The sequence below is a fragment of the Lampris incognitus genome, unplaced genomic scaffold (assembly GCF_029633865.1).
Source record: "Lampris incognitus isolate fLamInc1 unplaced genomic scaffold, fLamInc1.hap2 scaffold_479, whole genome shotgun sequence".
In the NCBI taxonomy this organism is placed as follows: Eukaryota; Metazoa; Chordata; class Actinopteri; order Lampriformes; family Lampridae; genus Lampris; species Lampris incognitus.
The window spans coordinates 1-23,840 of record NW_026611439.1 but is presented as its reverse complement, the minus strand read 5'-3'; the positions used below and the strand labels follow the sequence as shown (position 1 = coordinate 23,840).

Sequence of the window (23,840 nt, the reverse complement as noted above, 5' to 3'; positions counted from 1 at the left end):
TTGTGGTACATGTACCCCTATAACTAACACAAAGGGCGTAGGGGAGAGCAAACTCACCATACCCCCCCTCCCCTCCCCATGGTTACTTTCAGACCGGAGATTTCCTGCCCACTTAGGCCGACATAAACCTTTATGACTTAAAATGTAAATGTAGACGTCATGGCAAATCGCTTTAGATCCCCGCGAGTCACGTTTTCTAGTCAAACGGTGTGCCAACTGCAAAACCAAGCGCACAAAACCGAAGATCACAAAGTGAAGTAACCACGATCACTAGAGGAACCGTGATGCTGTGTTCACTGTCATGACAGTATAAGGATTTAAAAGAAGGGCCATTCCCAGTATTTGACAGCAAAGACAATGATGTATGGATTATATAGGCTACTCGGCTAGCAAACAAAGTTCTCGGGCCAGAGATATCCAAGTCTGTTTGTAGCTGTTTTTTAAGAGCATGCATACAGCTGCAAAGCACAAAGAAGCCTCCCCTGTTCAACCGCTGAGGTACAGCCTTATTACACCTCCTCATTTCACACTGGGTCACAGCAATGAGGTCATAGGTCACCGTGTTGCTGTTTACCAGCCTGGAGGTCCTATTTATCACATCAGAGCGGCACGGTGGCGCAGTGGTTAGCGCCGTCGCCTCACAGCAAGAAGGTCCTGGGTTCGAACCCCGGGGTTGTCCAACCTCGGGGGGTCGTCCCGGGTCGTCTTTTGTGTGGAGTTTGCGTGTTCTCCCCGTGTCTGCGGTGGGTTTTCTCCGGGTGCTCCGGTTTCCCCCACCATCCGTTAGGGTTAGGGTTAATCCTCCTGTCTGTGCCCCTGAGCAAGGCATGGCAAGACGAACTGGAGTTGGTCCCCGGGCGCTGCACGGCGGCTGCCCACTGCTGCTAGCTACACAGCCAGGATGGGTTAAATGCAGAGAGCAATTTCCCTACAGGGATCATTAAAGTATATCAAAATCAAAAAAAATCAGGACAGCCGGCTGAGGGTGGCTTGCCATACATTACATTTATACATTTGTATGGGACGACTGCCACTCCACATCAGCTCCCACCAGGTTAGTCATACCTGCCGCCCCCCCTGCAGTCGTGCTACTGAAACAGCTCACACGTATTTTGAGCCTTTTCTCTAAATTCTGAAATCATATTAGTGAATATGGGAGTATCGCCCGAGCCAACCTACCCCGGAAAACCCATAAATGCAAAAATGTCCTGGGCCATGAAGAAACCGCCAGCGGTGTGACCTATATATTAAGCCTTGACAAATTCGTGGAGACCTAAGTTTACAAAAAAGCAGAAATTAGCCTTGAAGAGATTCCCCACATGGTGACACTATGACACGGGTAAAAACAACAACAACAAAAAAAAAATTTCTGGAGGAGAAAAATAAGAAAATTAGATCTAACATTATGCAAAAAAGCGGCACCGGTGGAGCAGTGGTTAGTGCGGTCGCCTCACGGAAAGAAGTTTTCTGGGTTCGAGCTCCGGGGTAGTCCAACCTTGGTGGGTCGTCCCGGGTCGTCCTCTGTGTGGAGTTTGCATGTTCTCCCCGTGTCTGTGTGGGTTTCCTCCGGGGTCTCCGGTTTCCTCCCACAGTCCAAAGACATGTAGGTCAGGTGAATGGGCCGTACTAAATTGTCCCTAGGTGTGTGTGTGTGTGTGTGTCTGTGTGTGTCGGCCCTGTGTGATGGCCTGGTGGTCTGTCCAGGGTGTCTCCCCGCCTGTGGCCCAAGGACGGCTGGGATAGGCTCCAGCATACCTGCAACCCTGAGAGCAGGATAAGCGGTTCGGATAATGGATGGATGGATGGACGGATGTCACGGGGTCATTTTCTGGTAGGACACTGTCTACAGAGAAGTGGCCTGAATGGGCAGCAGGGCTCAGGAGGTAGAGCGGGTCCTCCGGTAATCGGAAGGTCGCTGGTTTGATCCTCAGAGAGCGTGTCGAAGTGTCCTTGAGCAAGACACTGAACCCTTACTGCTCCTGATGAGCAGGCTGGCACCTTGCATGGCGGCCTCCACCATCAGTGTATGAATGTGTGTGTGTATGGGTGAATGTGAGGCATCCACTGTAAAGCACTTTGAGTGGTCGGTAGACTAGAAAAGCGCTTTATAAATGCCGTCCATTTACCAAGTGGGTGTGCTCAAGAAAAAAATGGAATAAAACCATAATATAATTTGCACCAATATAATGTAGTATATAAAAATATGATAACACAGGATGTAGTCAGTATTAATGAGATAACAGTAAATGCTAAGTTAACGTGTCTGTGTCCCAGATAGCAAAGACTCTTTGGCCCAAATATGGCCCACGTCTGCAGCTATCTTACAGCCCACATTTGGCCTTGAATGACGGCGTTGACTCGGGGTGAGTGTGGCTGCCTCAACTAAGCCACACTTGGGCCACATCTGGCCCACATAGTATGTGCTGTATAACCCAAGTCAAGCCCGGTTCTTTACATTTGGGCCACATCTGGCCCACACAACAGTTGCCAGTGCCGTCACTGAGCCGTAAGTACCACAAGTGCCCCGGTGCCCAAATGTGTCTGCTATCTGGGGGGACTTTGAGGCGGTGTCATCAGAAGTGTGTCAGGACTAGGGCTGGGCACCGTCTGGATTTTAATGATTCTGATTCCGATTCTGCTTTTCGGTTCCGGTTCTTTGAGAGGCGGGGTCAAAACAGGTCACATGCTTCTTTCACAGAAGACATTTTCATTTAAAAAAAAAACTGTATACAAGCCCTTCTGTTTTAAGAACGGATCATCCGTGTGACTGTCTCATTTTTATATTTACATTTACAACAACTGTCCTCACACACGAAGATGAAGAAGTAAAGACACAGTCACACCCTGGTCCCGGACTACCAGGTGTTAAACTCCCTAAATTAGAAACAGTTCTTGTTTAGAAAAACGAGCATATCTGCCTTCTCAGGCTGGTTGTATACGCGAGCGATAAGTGCCGCGTCCTGTAATGTTGATCTTGTAACGGCCGCTAGGAGGCACTGCTGGGTAATGAAACGTGTGTTCTACGTCAATACAGTACGAAGAAGAGAATATAAGATGGCGACTACCTATGTAGCCTAGGAGGCTTAGCGATCGCAGTAAACCTTGCCTCAACATTACCGGCTGTCGTTATTAGATCTGCTACGATACCACAAGCTGGCGACGACGCCCCCCAGCGGTTTACCGCTGACTGGCCGACAAAACGTCACATTTCAGTATTTGCATACAGTTTACAGCAGTCATTAATGTTCACCTACCCAGTCGCGACGAGGCGCTGCGTGCTGCGTGCTCAGGGTGGCCGCGGGGCCGCAGACGGAGACCGGCGCATCGTGTCCGACACGGCGCGCCGGTTAACGTGCACGCCGGTTAGTAGGCCAAGGTGTTCGGCCATATTTGTTGTGCCTCCTCCCTTGCACGGAATAACTTGCGCCACCCCTCCATTTTTCAAGGCACACGAAGCCACGCGTCCAACCGCCGCTCGTTCTGGTCCACGACGGCGCACGTTTAACCTGCGGAGGCGGAAGCTGCGTGGCGCCACCACGGAAACGGAACCTAACTTCAGCGCGAGCGCAGTTTATGTAGGGACCGACGGGCAGAATCGAGACTGGACTTTCTTAACGATTCCCCGGGACTCCGTCGTCAGGACAGCGGGCTGGAGTGTCTTCTGAGAACGCGTTTTCTACCTGCCAGCAGCGGGGCCACAGTCAGCAGCCGGATGCTCCTTGTTTCAACTCGGGTTTCTTTTAACGCGACCTTCCGGTTACACGGACAGGAGGTCAGGAGTGAAACAGATCGAAACCACCCAAACCAAGTTCAGCTTCGTGCCATAGAAAAACAGGCTGCTTATCTGTACCAGTCGACCTCATTACCGGTTTTCACACCCTCCGTTTGGTGGCACGCAGGGGCGATTCTAGGATCAAACCATTTTCGAAGCATGGGGGGGGGGGTGCTGTATTTTTGTTGTTAAAATATTACGTTTAAACCATATACTGGATATGGTTTTGACATTTCTTCAACTTATTAAACACAGTAAAAAAATAAAAAATCTCTTAAATTTTAGGGGTGCCGGGGTTCAATTTAGGGGTGCTGCAGCACCCCCAAAAATGGGCTGGAAACGCCTATGGTGGCACGTCTGTCTGACAGTCAGTCTTTTACAATAAGCCTCTGTCTCTGTCTCTCTCTGTCTCTCTGTCTGTCTCTCTCACTCTCTCTCTCTCTGTCTCTCTCTCTCTGTCTGTCTGTCTCGTTCGTTCTCACTGTTTCACTCTCTCATGCTCACTGTCCCTCTTACTCTGTCTCTCTCACTCTCTGTCTGTCTGTCTGTCTGTCTGTCTGTCTGGCTCTCTCACTCTCTCTCTGTCTGTCTCTCTCACTCTGTCTGTCTGTCTGTCTCGTTCGTTCTCACTGTTTCACTCTCTCATGCTCACTGTCCCTCTTACTCTGTCTCTCTCACTCTCTGTCTGTCTGTCTGTCTGTCTGTCTGTCTGGCTCTCTCACTCTCTCTCTGTCTGTCTCTCTCACTCTGTCTGTCTGTCTGTCTCGTTCGTTCTCACTGTTTCACTCTCTCATGCTCACTGTCCCTCTCACTCTGTCTCTGTCTCTCTGTCTGTCTCTCTCACTCTCTCTCTCACTCTCTGTCTCTCTGTCTGTCTGTCTCGTTCATTTTCACTGTCTCACTCTCGCGCTCACCGTCCCTCTCTGTCTCTCTGTCTGTCTGTCGCTCTCTTTCCTTTGTCCCTCGGTCTCTCTGAGTGTCTCTCTCACTGTCAGACAGTTAATACCTGTCTCTCTGTCTGTCTTCGTCTGTGTCTCTTTCTGTGGCAGTCAGTATGTAAGTCTGTCTTCTGTTTCTCTCTCTCTCTCTCGTTCTCTCTCCTCTCTTTCTGACACCACTTCATGACTTCTAGTTTTTTGTTTGCGTTTTTCTCCCTCAAGTGACGCAGTATTGGGTCAGTTTCAGCGGTATGACTTAATCCTGCTGTGACACCAGAACGCCCCCCCCCCCGGATCCCACCGAGGACGAGCTTTATCTGCGTCCATGTTTCAAGCCGCCGCAGCAGGTTCAGCCCTCCAACACTAATTCCATATCACCTCATTACACGGTCCTGACATCTCCCTTTATCTCCCCCAACCGGGTCTCTCAATTGTTTTTCCCCCCCCTTACCTCCCAGCATCGCCTCCACATTCCTCCTATATGTCCCTATCTCTCTGTCAGCAACCATTCTTTACACACAAACACACAACAACACAATCTACATGGATCATGCGAATCATAGAGCCATTATTTGCAGAAAGGAAAGCTGTGTGAGGAGGAGGAGGAGGAGGAGCAGCCCCCCCGTCCTTACATATCCTGTGTGTGTGTGTGTGTGTGTGTGTGTGTGTGTGTGTGTGTGTGTGTGTGTGTGTGTGTGAGTGTAGAGACAAATCTGCGGTGCAAAGCTTTGGTCCACTGATGTCAGAGAGCAATTTGTTCCGCTATCCTCTCCCCTCACTCTCTATCACCTCCCCTCACTCTCTATCACCTCCCCTCACTCTCTATCACCTCCCCTCACTCTCTATCATCTCCCCTCACTCTCTATCACCTCCCCTCACTCTCTATCATCTCCCCTCACTCGCTATCATCTCCCATCACTCTCTATCATCTCCCATCACTCTCTATCATCTCCCCTCACTCTCTATCATCTCCCATCACCCTCTATCATCTCCCCTCACTCTCTATCACCTCCTCTCACTCTCTATCACCTCCCCTCACCCTCTATCATCTCCCCTCACTCTCTATCATCTCCCCTCACCCTCTATCATCTCCCCTAAGTCTCTATCATCTTCTCTCACCCTCTATCATCTCCCATCACCCTCTATCATCTCCCCTAACTCTCTATCATCTCCCATCACCCTCTATCATCTCCCCTCACCCTCTGTCATCTCCCCTCACTCTCTATCACCTCCCCTCACTCTCTATCACCTCCCCTCACTCTCTATCATCTCCCCTCACTCGCTATCATCTCCCCTAACTCTCTATCATCTCCCCTAAGTCTCTATCATCTCCCATCACCCTCTATCATCTCCCCTAACTCTCTATCATCTCCCCTAACTCTCTATCATCTCCCATCACCCTCTATCATCTCCCCTCACCCTCTATCATCTCCCCTCACTCTCTATCATCTCCCCTAACTCTCTATCATCTCCCATCACCCTCTATCATCTCCCCTAACTCTCTATCATCTCCCCTAACTCTCTATCATCTCCCCTCACCCTCTATCATCTCCCCTCACTCTCTATCCTCTCCCCTAACTCTCTATCATCTCCCCTAACTCTATCATCTCCCCTCACTCTCTATCCTCTCCCCTCACTCTCTATCATCTCCCCTAACTCTATCATCTCCCCTCACTCTCTATCATCTCCCCTCACTCTCTATCATCTCCCCTAACTCTCTATCATCTCCCATCACCCTCTATCATCTCCCCTCACTCTCTATCCTCTCCCCTAACTCTCTATCATCTCCCCTCACCCTCTATCATCTCCCCTCACTCTCTATCACCTCCCCTCACTCTCTATCATCTCCCCTCACTCGCTATCATCTCCCATCACCCTCTATCATCTCCCCTCACTCTCTATCACCTCCCCTCACTCTATCATCTCCCCTCACTCTCTATCATCTCCCCTCACTCTCTATCATCTCCCCTCACCCTCTATCATCTCCCCTCACTCTCTATCATCTCCCCTCACTCTCTATCATCTCCCCTCACCCTCTATCATCTCCCCTCACTCTCTATCACCTCTCCTCACTCTCTATCATCTCCCCTCACTCTCTATCATCTCCCCTCACTCTCTATCACCTCTCCTCACTCTCTATCACCTCCCTTCACCCTCTATCATTTCCCCTCACTCTATCACCTCCCCTCACTCTCTATCATCTTCCCTCCCCTCACTCTCTATCATCTCCCCTCACTCTCTATCATCTCCCCTCGGTCCGGGCTGCTGTGAAAGGACGATGAGAAACAACCCCATGACCACAGTGCAGCTGGCTGCAGCGAGGATGAATGTACCACATGTCCTCATGCTAAACACCGCTTCTGCAAAACATAGTCCCGCGTGCACCATATATCTCCCTCTCTGTCTCTCCCCGACACCTACACACTCACACACTGTGCACACACACACACACACACACACACTCACACACTGTGCACACACACACACACACACACACACACGCTGTGCGCGCACACACACACAAGCTGTGCACACACATACACACTCACATGCTGTGCACTCACACACACACACACACTGCGCACACACACACACAAGCTATGCAAACACATACACACACTCACATGCTGTGCACACACACACGCTGTGCACACACACACACATACATGCTGTGCACACACACACACATTCACGCACACATTCACATGCTGCACTCACACACACACACACATGCTGTGCACTCACACACTGCGCGCGCGCGCACACACACACACACCCACACACACACCCACACACACACACACACACACACAATAGATATACACCGAAGGGTTGCACACGTGCAAACACACACCTATAGACATGTGCGTGCTGACATGCACATGTACGTATGCACAACACAACCACAACTGTTCAAAACAGAGGAATGTACACACTCATTCATTCAACCTTTATTTAGACTCAGAAATATACGGAGGTAGAGAAGTCATTTACATTACAGCCGGGCACTCAGGCATGTACGCTAACAGCTAGCTCAACGTGTACACTAACAGCTAGCTCAACATGTACGCTAACACCTAGCTCAACCTGTACGCTAACACCTAGCTCAACATGTACACTAACACCTAGCTCAACCTGTACGCTAACAGCTAGCTCAACATGTACGCTAAAACCTAGCTCAACATGTACACTAACACCTAGCTAAACATGTACACTAACAGCTAGCTCAACATGTACACTAACACCTAGCTCAACCTGTATGCTAACACCTAGCTCAACATGTACGCTAACACCTAGCTCAACATGTACGCTAACACCTAGCTCAACATGTACGCTAAAACCTAGCTCAACATGTACACTAACACCTAGCTCAACATGTACGCTAACAGCTAGCTCAACAACAACTTAAAGGATTAACTAGATCAGTGTAAACCCCGGCAGACAGTCATGTTGTCATAGACGTGCAGGCTGGATTTCATGTCTGGCTCCCAGAGTCCAGATCCTAATCTTACTGTTGCTGCACGCCTGTGTGCACTTGCTTGTGTACACTGAAGCGTTTGTGTTTGCATAGGTATGTGCATGCATTTGTGTGTATTTAAGTGTAACACCGTGTGTGTGTGTGTGTGTGTGTGAGTGCGTGCGTGTCTGTGTGTACGTGTGCTGTGTTTGTGAGTGTGTGTGCGTGTGTGTGTGTATAAGTGAGACTTGTTAGAGAGTGTGCTGTGTTTGTGTGTGAGAGAGACTTGTTAGAGTGTGTGCGTGTGCGTGTGCGTGCGTGTGTGTGAGACTCGTTAGAGTGTGTTCTGTATGTGCACTATTTCTCAGTGTGTGTGCATGCCTCTGCTTGCGGGGCTGGCTTTGTGTCAGCACATATTGTGTCAGGCCGTGGTCTAGAAGACAGTAGCAGTAAAGGGGCGTTAAATAACACAATCACAAGCAAAAAACCCCACAAACTATATTACTGGCTGGTCTTCTTATCTTATGTTGCAGCTCGCCCCACTGTGGGAGTACATACAACAGCGAGGACATTAGCCAGTCCCAGACACGCAGCTCAAAAATAGCAGCTTTTACCTCGCCCCCCTTGAACACAGATCACAGCAGGCCGGCTGTGCTCAGGATGTGTAGAGAGAAACATGGCTTTACATCCTGCCAGAGAGGAAAAGTAAAAAACAGACCAGGAGAAACACGGCTTTACATCCTGCCAGAAAAGAAAAGTAAAAAACAGACCAGGAGAAACACAGCTTTACATCCTGCCAGAGAGGAAAAGTAAAAAACAGACCAGGAGAAACACTGCTTTACATCCTGCCAGAGAGGAAAAGTAAAAAACAGACCAGGAGAAACACTGCTTTACATCCTGCCAGAGAGGAAAAGTAAAAAGCAGACCAGAAGAAACACTGCTTTACATCCTGCCAGAGAGGAAAAGTAAAAGACAGACCAGGAGAAACACTGCTTTACATCCTGCCAGAGAGGAAAAGTAAAAGACAGACCAGGAGAAACACTGCTTTACATTCTGCCAGAGAGGAAAAGTAAAAGACAGACCAGAAGAAAACACTGCTTTACATCCTGCCAGAGAGGAAAAGTAAAAAGCAGACCAGGAGAAACACTGCTTTACATTCTGCCAGAGAGGAAAAGTAAAAGACAGACCAGGAGAAACACTGCTTTACATCCTGCCAGAGAGGAAAAGTAAAAAACAGATCAGAAGAAAACACTGCTTTACATTCTGCCAGAGAGGAAAAGTAAAAGACAGACCAGAAGAAAACACAGCTTTACATCCTGCCAGAGAGGAAAAGTAAAAAACAGACCAGGAGAAACACTGCTTTACATCCTGCCAGAGAGGAAAAGTAAAAAACAGACCAGGAGAAACAATGCTTTACATCCTGCCAGAGAGGAAAACTAAAAAACTGACCAGGAGAAAACACTGCTTTACATCCTGCCAGAGAGGAAAAGTAAAAAGCAGACCAGGAGAAACAATGCTTTACATTCTGCCAGAGAGGAAAAGTAAAAGACAGACCAGGAGAAACACTGCTTTACATCCTGCCAGAGAGGAAAAGTAAAAAACAGATCAGAAGAAACCACTGCTTTACATCCTGCCAGAGAGGAAAAGTAAAAAGCAGACCAGGAGAAACACTGCTTTACATCCTGCCAGAGAGGAAAAGTAAACAACAGACCAGGAGAAACACTGCTTTACATCCTGCCAGAGAGGAAAAGTAAAAAGCAGACCAGGAGAAACAATGCTTTACATTCTGCCAGAGAGGAAAAGTAAAAGACAGACCAGAAGAAAACACAGCTTTACATCCTGCCAGAGAGGAAAAGTAAAAAACAGACCAGGAGAAACACTGCTTTACATCCTGCCAGAGAGGAAAAGTAAAAAACAGACCAGGAGAAACACTGCTTTACATCCTGCCAGAGAGGAAAAGTAAAAAACAGACCAGGAGAAACACTGCTTTACATCCTGCCAGAGAGGAAAAGTAAAAAGCAGACCAGGAGAAACAATGCTTTACATTCTGCCAGAGAGGAAAAGTAAAAGACAGACCAGGAGAAACACTGCTTTACATCCTGCCAGAGAGGAAAAGTAAAAAACAGACCAGGAGAAACACTGCTTTACATCCTGCCAGAGAGGAAAAGTAAAAAACAGACCAGGAGAAACACTGCTTTACATCCTGCCAGAGAGGAAAAGTAAAAAACAGACCAGGAGAAACACTGCTTTACATCCTGCCAGAGAGGAAAAGTAAAAAACAGACCAGAAGAAACACTGCTTTACATCCTGCCAGAGAGGAAAAGTAAAAAGCAGACCAGGAGAAACACTGCTTTACATCCTGCCAGAGAGGAAAAGTAAAAAACAGACCAGAAGAAAACACTGCTTTACATCCTGCCAGAGAGGAAAAGTAAAAAGCAGACCAGGAGAAACACTGCTTTACATCCTGCCCGAGAGGAAAAGTAAAAAGCAGACCAGGAGAAACACTGCTTTACATCCTGCCAGAGAGGAAAAGTAAAAAACAGACCAGTAGAAAAAACTGCTTTACATCCTGCCAGAGAGGAAAAGTAAAAAGCAGACCAGGACAAACACTGCTTTACATCCTGCCAGAGAGGAAAAGTAAAAAGCAGACCAGGAGAAACAATGCTTTACATTCTGCCAGAGAGGAAAAGTAAAAGACAGACCAGGAGAAACACTGCTTTACATCCTGCCAGAGAGGAAAAGTAAAAAACAGATCAGAAGAAACCACTGCTTTACATCCTGCCAGAGAGGAAAAGTAAAAAACAGATCAGAAGAAAACACTGCTTTACATTCTGCCAGAGAGGAAAAGTAAAAAACAGACCAGTAGAAAACACTGCTTTACATCCTGCCAGAGAGGAAAAGTAAAAAGCAGACCAGGAGAAACAATGCTTTACATTCTGCCAGAGAGGAAAAGTAAAAAGCAGACCAGGAGAAACACTGCTTTACATCCTGCCAGAGAGGAAAAGTAAAAAGCAGACCAGGAGAAACACTGCTTTACATCCTGCCAGAGAGGAAAAGTAAAAAGCAGACCAGGAGAAAAAATGCTTTACATTCTGCCAGAGAGGAAAAGTAAAAAACAGACCAGGAGAAACACTGCTTTACATCCTGCCAGAGAGGAAAAGTAAAAAACAGACCAGGAGAAACACTGCTTTACATCCTGCCAGAGAGGAAAAGTAAAAAACAGACCAGGACAAACACTGCTTTACATCCTGCCAGAGAGGAAAAGTAAAAGACAGACCAGGAGAAACACTGCTTTACATCCTGCAAGAGAGGAAAAGTAAAAAACAGACCAGTAGAAACACTGCTTTACATCCTGCCAGAGAGGAAAAGTAAAAAGCAGACCAGTAGAAACACTGCTTTACATCCTGCCAGAGAGGACAAGTAAAAGACAGACCAGGAGAAACAGTGCTTTACATCCTGCCAGAGAGGAAAAGTAAAAAACAGACCAGAAGAAAACACTGCTTTACATCCTGCCAGAGAGGAAAAGTAAAAAACAGACCAGGAGAAAACACTGCTTTACATCCTGCCAGAGAGGAAAAGTAAAAAACAGACCAGGAGAAACACTGCTTTACATCCTGCCAGAGAGGAAAAGTAAAAAACAGACCAGGAGAAACACTGCTTTACATCCTGCCAGAGAGGAAAAGCAAAAAACTGACCAGGAGAAAACACTGCTTTACATCCTGCCAGAGAGGAAAAGTAAAAAACAGACCAGGAGAAACACTGCTTTACATCCTGCCAGAGAGGAAAAGTAAAAAACAAACCAGAAGAAAACACAGCTTTACATCCTGCCAGAGAGGAAAAGTAAAAAACAGACCAGAAGAAAACACTGCTTTACATCCTGCCAGAGAGGAAAAGTAAAAAGCAGACCAGTAGAAACACTGCTTTACATCCTGCCAGAGAGGAAAAGTAAAAAACTGACCAGGAGAAACACTGCTTTACATCCTGCCAGAGAGGAAAAGTAAAAAACAGACCAGGAGAAACACTGCTTTACATCCTGCCAGAGAGGAAAAGTAAAAAACAGACCAGGACAAACACTGCTTTACATCCTGCCAGAGAGGAAAAGTAAAAGACAGACCAGGAGAAACAGTGCTTTACATCCTGCCAGAGAGGAAAAGTAAAAGACAGACCAGGAGAAACAGTGCTTTACATCCTGCCAGAGAGGAAAAGTAAAAGACAGACCAGTAGAAAACACTGCTTTACATCCTGCCAGAGAGGAAAAGTAAAAAGCAGACCAGGAGAAACAATGCATTACATCCTGCCAGAGAGGAAAAGTAAAAAACTGACCAGGAGAAACACTGCTTTACATCCTGCCAGAGAGGAAAAGTAAAAAACAGACCAGGAGAAACACTGCTTTACATCGTGCCAGAGAGGAAAAGTAAAAAACAGACCAGAAGAAAACCCTGCTTTACATCCTGCCAGAGAGGAAAAGTAAAAAACAGATCAGAAGAAAACACTGCTTTACATCCTGCCAGAGAGGAAAAGTAAAAGACAGACCAGAAGAAAACACTGCTTTACATCCTGCCAGAGAGGAAAAGTAAAAAACAGACCAGGAGAAACAATGCTTTACATCCTGCCAGAGAGGAAAAGTAAAAACAGACCAGGAGAAACAATGCTTTACATCCTGCCAGAGGAAAAGTAAAAAACAGACCAGGAGAAACACTGCTTTACATCCTGCCAGAGGAAAAGTAAAAAACAGACCAGTAGAAAACACTGCTTTACATCCTGCCAGAGAGGAAAAGTAAAAAACAGATCAGGAGAAAACACTGCTTTACATCCTGCCAGAGGGGAAAAGTAAAAAACAGACCAGGAGAAACACTGCTTTACATCCTGCCAGAGAGGAAAAGTAAAAAACTGACCAGGAGAAAACACTGCTTTACATCCTGCCAGAGAGGAAAAGTAAAAAACAGACCAGGAGAAACACTGCTTTACATCCTGCCAGAGAGGAAAAGTAAAAAACAGAACAGAAGAAAACACTGCTTTACATCCTGCCAGAGAGAAAAGTAAAAAAACTGACCAGAAGAAAACACTGCTTTACATCCTGCCAGAGAGGAAAAGTAAAAAACAGACCAGTAGAAACACTGCTTTACATCCTGCCAGAGAGGAAAAGTAAAAAACAGACCAGGAGAAACACTGCTTTACATCCTGCCAGAGAGGAAAAGTAAAAAACAGACCAGGACAAACACTGCTTTACATCCTGCCAGAGAGGAAAAGTAAAAGACAGACCAGGAGAAACAGTGCTTTACATCCTGCCAGAGAGGAAAAGTAAAAAACCAGACCAGGAGAAACACTGCTTTACATCCTGCCAGAGAGGAAAAGTAAAAAACAGGCCAGGAGAAACACTGCTTTACATCCTGCCAGAGAGGAAAAGTAAAAAACAGACCAGGACAAACACTGCTTTACATCCTGCCAGAGAGGAAAAGTAAAAGACAGACCAGAAGAAAACACTGCTTTCCATCCTGCCAGAGAGGAAAAGTAAAAGACAGACCGGAAGAAAACATGGCTTTACATCCTGCCAGAGAGGAAAAGTAAAAAACAGACCAGGAGAAACACTGCTTTACATCCTGCCAGAGAGGAAAAGTAAAAAACAGATCAGAAGAAAACACTGCTTTACATCCTGCCAGAGAGGAAAAGTAAAAGACAGACCAGAAGAAAACACTGCTTTACATCCTGCCAGAGAGGAAAAGTAAAAAACAGACCAGGAGAAACAATGCTTTACATCCTGCCAGAGAGGAAAAGTAAAAACAGACCAGGAGAAACAATGCTTTACATCCTGCCAGAGGAAAAGTAAAAAACAGACCAGGAGAAACACTGCTTTACATCCTGCCAGAGGAAAAGTAAAAAACAGACCAGTAGAAAACACTGCTTTACATCCTGCCAGAGAGGAAAAGTAAAAAACAGACCAGGAGAAAACACTGCTTTACATCCTGCCAGAGAGGAAAAGTAAAAAACAGACCAGGAGAAACACTGCTTTACATCCTGCCAGAGAGGAAAAGTAAAAAACTGACCAGGAGAAAACACTGCTTTACATCCTGCCAGAGAGGAAAAGTAAAAAACAGACCAGGAGAAACACTGCTTTACATCCTGCCAGAGAGGAAAAGTAAAAAACAGAACAGAAGAAAACACTGCTTTACATCCTGCCAGAGAGAAAAGTAAAAAAACGGACCAGAAGAAAACACTGCTTTACATCCTGCCAGAGAGGAAAAGTAAAAAACAGACCAGTAGAAACACTGCTTTACATCCTGCCAGAGAGGAAAAGTAAAAAACAGACCAGGAGAAACACTGCTTTACATCCTGCCAGAGAGGAAAAGTAAAAAACAGACCAGGACAAACACTGCTTTACATCCTGCCAGAGAGGAAAAGTAAAAGACAGACCAGGAGAAACAGTGCTTTACATCCTGCCAGAGAGGAAAAGTAAAAAACCAGACCAGGAGAAACACTGCTTTACATCCTGCCAGAGAGGAAAAGTAAAAAACAGACCAGGAGAAACACTGCTTTACATCCTGCCAGAGAGGAAAAGTAAAAAACAGACCAGGACAAACACTGCTTTACATCCTGCCAGAGAGGAAAAGTAAAAGACAGACCAGAAGAAAACACTGCTTTCCATCCTGCCAGAGAGGAAAAGTAAAAGACAGACCGGAAGAAAACACGGCTTTACATCCTGCCAGAGAGGAAAAGTAAAAAACAGACCAGGAGAAACACTGCTTTACATCCTGCCAGAGAGGAAAAGTAAAAAACAGACCAGAAGAGAACACTGCTTTACATCCTGCCAGAGAGGAAAAGTAAAAAACAGACCAGGAGAAACACTGCTTTACATCCTGCCAGAGAGGAAAAGTAAAAAACAGACCAGAAGAGAACACTGCTTTACATCCTGCCAGCGAGGAAAAGTAAAAAACAGACCAGTAGAAAACACTGCTTTACATCCTGCCAGAGAGGAAAAGTAAAAAACAGACCAGGAGAAAACACTGCTTTACATCCTGCCAGAGAGGAAAAGTAAAAAACAGACCAGTAGAAAACACTGCTTTACATCCTGCCAGAGAGGAAAAGTAAAAGACAGACCAGAAGAAAACACTGCTTTACATCCTGCCAGAGAGGAAAAGTAAAAAGCAGACCAGGAGAAACACTGCTTTACATCCTGCCAGAGAGGAAAAGTAAAAAGCAGACCAGGAGAAACACTGCTTTACATTCTGCCAGAGAGGAAAAGTAAAAGACAGACCAGAAGAAAACACAGCTTTACATCCTGCCAGAGAGGAAAAGTAAAAAGCAGACCAGGAGAAACACTGCTTTACATCCTGCCAGAGAGGAAAAGTAAAAAGCAGACCAGGAGAAACAATGCTTTACATTCTGCCAGAGAGGAAAAGTAAAAAACAGACCAGAAGAAAACACTGCTTTACATCCTGCCAGAGAGGAAAAGTAAAAAACAGACCAGGAGAAACACTGCTTTACATCCTGCCAGAGAGGAAAAGTAAAAAACAGACCAGAAGAAAACCCTGCTTTACATCCTGCCAGAGAGGAAAAGTAAAAAACAGACCAGGAGAAACACTGCTTTACATCCTGCCAGAGAGGAAAAGTAAAAAACAGACCAGGAGAAACACTGCTTTACATCCTGCCAGAGAGGAAAAGTAAAAAACTGACCAGGAGAAACACTGCTTTACATCCTGCAAGAGCGGAAAAGTAAAAAACAGACCAGAAGAAAACACTGCTTTACATCCTGCCAGAGAGGAAAAGTAAAAGACAGACCAGGAGAAAACATGGCTTTACATCCTGCCAGAGAGGAAAAGTAAAAAACAGACCAGGAGAAACACTGCTTTACATCCTGCCAGAGAGGAAAAGTAAAAAACGGACCAGGAGAAACACTGCTTTACATCCTGCCAGAGAGGAAAAGTAAAAAAGAGACCAGGAGAAAACACTGCTTTACATCCTGCCAGAGAGGAAAAGTAAAAAACGGACCGGAAGAAAACACTGCTTTACATCCTGCCAGAGAGGAAAAGTAAAAAACAGACCAGGAGAAACACTGCTTTACATCCTGCCAGAGAGGAAAAGTAAAAAACAGACCAGGAGAAAACACTGCTTTCCATCCTGCCAGAGAGGAAAAGTAAAAAAAACAGACCAGGAGAAACAATGCTTTACATCCTGCCAGAGAAGAAAAGTAAAAAAACAGACCAGAAGAAAACACGGCTTTAATTCTTGCCAGAAAAGAAAAGTAAAGAACAGACCAGGAGAAACACTGCTTTACATCCTGCCAGAGAGGAAAAGTAAAAAACAGATCAGGAGAAACACTGCTTTACATCCTGCCAGAGAGGAAAAGTAAAAGACAGACCAGGAGAAACACTGCTTTACATCCTGCCAGAGAGGAAAAGTAAAAAACAGACCAGGAGAAACACTGCTTTACATCCTGCCAGAGAGGAAAAGTAAAAAAACAGACCAGGAGAAAACACGGCTTTAATTCTTGCCAGAAAAGAAAAGTAAAAAACAGACCAGGAGAAACACTGCTTTACATCCTGCCAGAGAGGAAAAGTAAAAAACAGATCAGGAGAAACACTGCTTTACATCCTGCCAGCGAGGAAAAGTAAAAAACAGACCAGTAGAAAACACTGCTTTACATCCTGCCAGAGAAGAAAAGTAAAAAACAGACCAGGAGAAAACACTGCTTTACATCCTGCCAGAGAGGAAAAGTAAAAAACAGACCAGTAGAAAACACTGCTTTACATCCTGCCAGAGAGGAAAAGTAAAAGACAGACCAGAAGAAAACACTGCTTTACATCCTGCCAGAGAGGAAAAGTAAAAAGCAGACCAGGAGAAACACTGCTTTACATCCTGCCAGAGAGGAAAAGTAAAAAGCAGACCAGGAGAAACAATGCTTTACATTCTGCCAGAGAGGAAAAGTAAAAGACAGACCAGAAGAAAACACAGCTTTACATCCTGCCAGAGAGGAAAAGTAAAAAGCAGACCAGGAGAAACACTGCTTTACATCCTGCCAGAGAGGAAAAGTAAAAAGCAGACCAGGAGAAACAATGCTTTACATTCTGCCAGAGAGGAAAAGTAAAAAACAGACCAGAAGAAAACACTGCTTTACATCCTGCCAGAGAGGAAAAGTAAAAAACAGACCAGGAGAAACACTGCTTTACATCCTGCCAGAGAGGAAAAGTAAAAAACAGACCAGAAGAAAACCCTGCTTTACATCCTGCCAGAGAGGAAAAGTAAAAAACAGACCAGGAGAAACACTGCTTTACATCCTGCCAGAGAGCAAAAGTAAAAAACAGACCAGGAGAAACACTGCTTTACATCCTGCCAGAGAGGAAAAGTAAAAAACTGACCAGGAGAAACACTGCTTTACATCCTGCAAGAGCGGAAAAGTAAAAAACAGACCAGAAGAAAACACTGCTTTACATCCTGCCAGAGAGGAAAAGTAAAAGACAGACCAGGAGAAAACATGGCTTTACATCCTGCCAGAGAGGAAAAGTAAAAAACAGACCAGGAGAAAACACTGCTTTCCATCCTGCCAGAGAGGAAAAGTAAAAAAAACAGACCAGGAGAAACAATGCTTTACATCCTGCCAGAGAAGAAAAGTAAAAAAACAGACCAGAAGAAAACACGGCTTTAATTCTTGCCAGAAAAGAAAAGTAAAGAACAGACCAGGAGAAACACTGCTTTACATCCTGCCAGAGAGGAAAAGTAAAAAACAGATCAGGAGAAACACTGCTTTACATCCTGCCAGAGAGGAAAAGTAAAAGACAGACCAGGAGAAACACTGCTTTACATCCTGCCAGAGAGGAAAAGTAAAAAACAGACCAGGAGAAACACTGCTTTACATCCTGCCAGAGGAAAAGTAAAAAAACAGACCAGGAGAAACACTGCTTTACATCCTGCCAGAAAAGAAAAGTAAAAAACAGACCAGGAGAAACACTGCTTTACATCCTGCCAGAGAGGAAAAGTAAAAAACAGATCAGGAGAAACACTGCTTTACATCCTGCCAGAGAGAAAAGTAAAAAAACGGACCAGAAGAAAACACTGCTTTACATCCTGCCAGAGAGGAAAAGTAAAAAACAGACCAGAAGAAAACACTGCTTTCCATCCTGCCAGTGAGGAAAAGTAAAAACCAGACCAGAGGTATAGAAGCCAGGCGGAGGTATAGAAGCCAGGTGGAGGTATAGAAGCCAGGCGGAGGTATAGAAGCCAGGCGGAGGTACAGCTGTGTCTGGGGTTTCCATTAAAATGGCAGTTCACCTCAACATAAAACAACAGCGCTTACCAGTGTGTTTGATTCAAAGTTGTGTGTGCGTGAGAGAGTGTGAGTGTGTATGTGTGAGTGAGAGAGACGGTGTGTGTGTGTGTGTGTGTGTGTGAGGGTGTGTGTGTGTGCTGTCATCTCTCCCGAGCACACGGGTGTGGTAGGACAGCGCTCCATCTCTGTCTCCGCCCGTCTTTATGACTCTCTCGTGACCTTCACTCTCAAACTTTATGCAGCTGTCCTGCAGCTGCACCCCAAAACTACCACGTATAACAACAGTTCCACTCAAATGAACACCGTCAATAAACCCCACCATGTTGTATACACTCTACTGTACATGTCGTATACATTGTACTGTACATGTTGTATACATTGTACTGTCCACTGTACGTATGCTGGTAGACTCTGTCATGTCATCTACCTCAGGCATGTGTGTAGTAACCCGCTAACATCTATCTCAGCATCTCTGGTATATTCTCTGCACCACTGCACCTTATCTCCTCTTATTCAACCTGTATAGTCAATACTTGTGTGTGTATATGTGAAGACTGTTGTGTTGTAGTGTTGTTACTCTATGTTCAGTACACTGAGAGAGCCACGAAGCCGGAGTCACATTCCGTGTGTGTGCAGACCTCCATGGCCAGTAAACCTGATTCTGAGTCTGTCCTGATGTGAATTAGCCGTCTGTGGGACTGCGTGGCTGTTTGCCTGTCTGGTTGAGAGGCTGCCATTCGCTGCCGGGCTGCTCCGTCCGTGTGCCAGCGACCTTTCGCCCGTCTGCATGTTTACCTGTTTGTCCGTCACCGCCTGTCTTGTCTGTCTGTTCATCTGTCTGTGGGCTCTGCTTATCTGTCGGCCTGCGTCGCCTGTCTGCATACCTGCAAAACAGATTCCAGACAGCCCTCGTTATGACACGGCAAGAGGCTTTACCTAGCTAGTCTGTCTGTCTGTCTGTCTGTCTGTCCTGCCTGTCCTGCCTGTCTTTCTATCTGTCTGCCTAGGTTTGTCTGACTGTCTGTCTTGCTAGCTGCCTGTCTGTATGCCTGCCTGCCTCTCTGCCTGTCTTGTCTATCTGCTTGCCTGTCTGTCTGCTTGCATACCTGCCTGTCTGTCTGTCTATCTGCCTGCCTGCCTCTCTGCCTGTCTTGTCTATCTGCTTGCCTGTCTGTCTGCTTGCATACCTGCCTGCCTGCCTGTTGTCTCTGCCTGTCTGCCTGCCTGCATACCTGCCTGTCTGCCTGTTGTCTCTGCCTGTCTGCCTGCCTGCATACCTGCCTGTCTGCCTGTTGTCTCTGCCTGTCTGTCTGCTTGCATACCTGCCTGTCTGCCTGTCTGTGTGTCTGTCTGCCTGCCTGTCTGTCTGTCTGTCTGCCTGCCTGCCTGTCTGTCTGCCTGCCTGTCTGTGTGTCTGTCTGCCTGCCTGCCTGCCTGTCTGTCTGTCTGCACTGACATCAACAGTCAGTGAAGCTACCGGTCAGTGACTGTTGTCAGTGTGCAACAGCACCTGGGAGGCTGCTCCTGTTGTGTCCTCCATATTAGACACATCACAAGATGATATATCATCCTAGCATCACGGTGGGTATCTTATGATTCCCGGCCCTACGCGCCAACCCGGAAGCCTGCCGGAAGCCTGCCGGAAGCCTGCCGTGTGTGTGCAGCTGGCTGACACGTTAGGGCGGTGAGCGTGCTGATCACAGCGTTGTTTGAGCACCTGAAGCCAAACACACCGACACGGCGGCAGGGCGCCGAGCTGGAGGTGGCGAGTCACACGTGTGTGTGTGTGTGTGTGTGTGTGTGTGTGTGGGGTGGAGTTTATACCGAAGCGAATGGATGCGTGCGGAGCGGCGCTGGTTGGTTCTGCCGGAGTCACCGGTCCTGTTGTGTTGGCACCTTCCCCACCGCCACACACACACACACACACACACACACACACCTGCCTGAACCCGAGTCTGACTTACTGATGCGGTACTACCTCCTGGTAGAGACCTTCTTCCAGCTCGTCCCGTCACATCTGCTCGTTAGACACAACTCCTCCTCTCCGTCAAGCTCAGCACCACCTGCCTTCCTCTTCTTCCTCATTTGGCTGCTATGACGAAGAGGTGGAACACGATGCGGCTTGTCATGATTGCCGGGAAAGAAAGTCGTGCCAGACGCCAGCCGCTCACACGAACGGCTACCCAAGTCATTTTGATTTGGGTGAATTAGACGTTGTCCTAAGACGCCGCCGACAGGAAGTAAACAACTGGCGTTCGTTTGCGTGCAAATCTTTGCAGCTTTTCATAGACTGAGCCCCGGTCTCACCAGTCTGCGTACACACAACACCATATTACACCGTCACACCGCGTGCAGCGCAGACGCCGCAATGCAGTTCAGCGTGCAGATGATGCGCCAGAACTTTCCTGACGCGCCCCGATACCACGCACCACCTTTAACGGGCAGGTGAGCAGGGGACACAATCTTTTTTGTTATTAAATCATGGTATTAACGGTAGTATTTTAGTTATTTTATGAACCCTGACCCTAAACCTGACCCTGACCTTAACCCTGACCCTAACGCTGACCCTAAACCTAACCTTGACCTTAACCCTGACCCTGAAACTAACCCTGACCCCAACCCTGACCCTGACCCTAAACCTAACCCTGACCCTAACGCTGACCCTAAACCTAACCTTGACCTTAACCCTGACCCTGAAACTAACCCTGACCCCAACCTTGACCCTGAAACTAACCCTGACCCTGACCTTAACCGTGACCCTAACCCCAACCTGACCCTGACCTTAACCCTGACCCTGACCCCAACACTGATCCTGACCTTAACCCTGACTCTGATCCTGACCTTAACCCTGACCCTGAAACTAACCCTGACCCCAACCCTGACCTTAACCCTGACCCTGAAACTAACCCTGACCCTGACCTTAACCGTGACCCTAACCCCAACCTGACCCTGACCTTAACCCTGACCCTGACCCCAACACTGATCCTGACCTTAACCCTGACTCTGATCCTGACCTTAACCCTGACTCTGATCCTGACCTTAACCCTGACCTTGACCCTAACCCTGACCCTGACACTAACCCTAACCCTCGTTGTGGAAGCCTGTGTTTCTGGTGAACTGAGCCTCGCCGGTGACGTCATGACCGTTCAAGGTGGTGCGTGGTATTTGGGCGGGTCAGCGCTCCACAGAAGTTACTGGAAAGGATGGTGGCGCCCCATCTGCACACAGAGCGTAACATCATGTCATTTGTACACAGACTGGCGAGGCCGGGGTGCATTATGGGAACTTTAACGATAACATAATAACAATAACTGATTTCTTGTTGTCTCTCCCCTCTGTCCTCCATTACTCCCACTCTCCCCGCTCACTCTCTTCTGACTTCCTCCCTTTCTTTCCTCATCCTGTCCATTCCTCTCCCTCCCCTTCCTTCCTCTCTCTCTCTCTCTCTCTCTCTCTCTCTCTCTCTCTCTCTCTCTCTCTCTCTCTCTCTCTCTCTCTCTCTCTCTCTCTCTCTCTCTCTCTCTCTCTCTCTCTCTCTCTCTCTCTCTGTCTCTCTCTCTCTCTCTCTCTCTCTCTCTCTCTCTCTCTCTCTCTCTCTCTCTGCTGTCTTTCTCTTCTCTCTCCCCCATCTTATGTGCTCCCCCTCCTTCCACCCACTCCCTGCTCCCCCTCCTTTCTCCGCCCTTCTCCTCCCGCAGCGCCCTCACCACGCCCACGCTCTGTTTGACTTCACCCCCCATCACCCCTCCCAGCTGCACTTTTTCCGGGGCGACGTCATCGACCTCCTCGACTGCTCCGACTCGCTGCGCTGGAGGGGCCGTTGCCACGGCCGCGTGGGCTTCTTCCCCCCGGAATACGTCCAGCCCATTTACCAGTGTCAGTGACCGGCCCTGCCAATCAAACACGCGGCCGCTCCCCGATTAGCCAATCAGCTGCCACTCAAGGACTGACCCCGCCCCCTAAAAGCGAGCCGACGGATAAGCTCGCTGACCACTGGGAAGTCGGAGACCTGTATAGAAGTGATGGCTCCTCCCACAACCCGTGACGCCCCCGTCAGTCTGCCACCTCCATCAGTCTACTGCCGCCTCCGTCCGTCTACTGCCGTCTCCGTCCATCTACTGCCACCTCCGTCAGTCTACTGCCGCCTCCGTCAAGTCTACTGCCGTCTCCGTCCATCTACTGCCACCTCCATCAGTCTACTGCCGCCTCCGTCCGTCTACTGCCGTCTCCGTCCATCTACTGCCACCTCCATCAGTCTACTGCCGCCTCCGTCAAGTCTACTGCCACCTCCATCAGTCTACTGCCGCCTCCGTCCGTCTACTGCCGTCTCCGTCCATCTACTGCCACCTCCATCAGTCTACTGCCGCCTCCGTCAAGTCTACTGCCACCTCCATCAGTCTACTGCCCCAGCTGATCCCACACGTCTGGTTTTACTTTAAACCTGCAGTCGTCTGTTTCAAACCCCAAGCCCGGACCTGCTCACCGTGGAGAACACACACACACACGCACACACACACACACACACGCACACACACACACGCACACAGACACACACGCACACACACACACACGCACACACACGCACACACACACACACACGCACGCACACACACGCACACACACACACGCACACACACGCACGCACACACACACACGCACACACACACGCACACACACACGCACACACACGCACACACACACACGCGCGCGCGCGCACACACACACACGCACACACACACACGCACACACACGCACGCAGACACACACACACAGACATGCACGCATGCACATGCACACATACATGCATGCACCCATGCACACGCACACACGCGCACACACACACACGCACACACACACACACAGACATGCACGCAGACACACACACAGACATGCACGCAGACACACACACAGACATGCACGCATGCACATGCACCCATGCACATGCACACACACAGACACACACACAGTAGGGCAGGAAAAAACACTGACACACAGTCACTAATTAAACGTGGAACTCTCTCACTCACTCACACACACACACACACAGACACACACACAGTAGGGCAGGAAAAAACACTGACACACACTCACTAATTAAACGTGGAACTCTCTCACACACACACACACACACACACACACACACACACACACACACACACACACACACACACACACACACACACACTCATTTGAGCCCATTCAATTATAATTTTTTTCACAGCTTATCACTACTGGGGCAGACAGAATGAAGTCTCACACACACACACACACACACACACACGCACACACACACACATGAACAAGCACACACACACACACACACACACACACACACACACACACCGACACACACACACACACACGGCGGCATAATGAACAGGAGTGCGGCCTTTGGGAATTGAGTCAGAGAGG

General features: G+C 47.6%; 1 protein-coding gene across 1 annotated transcript in view; it reads left to right on the top strand.

Annotated features, from left to right (window-relative positions):
* Positions 1-22,622, top strand: part of LOC130133696 (GRB2-related adapter protein-like) — a gene marked incomplete at its 5' end in the record, with an annotated part of 28,383 nt that extends 5,761 nt beyond the window's left edge. Inside the window, one exon of the mRNA XM_056302088.1 lies at positions 22,127-22,622. Within this exon, the coding sequence (XP_056158063.1) occupies positions 22,127-22,312 (186 nt within the window). The remainder of the gene's footprint in view (positions 1-22,126) is intronic.
* Positions 22,623-23,840: the final 1,218 nt, after the last annotated feature.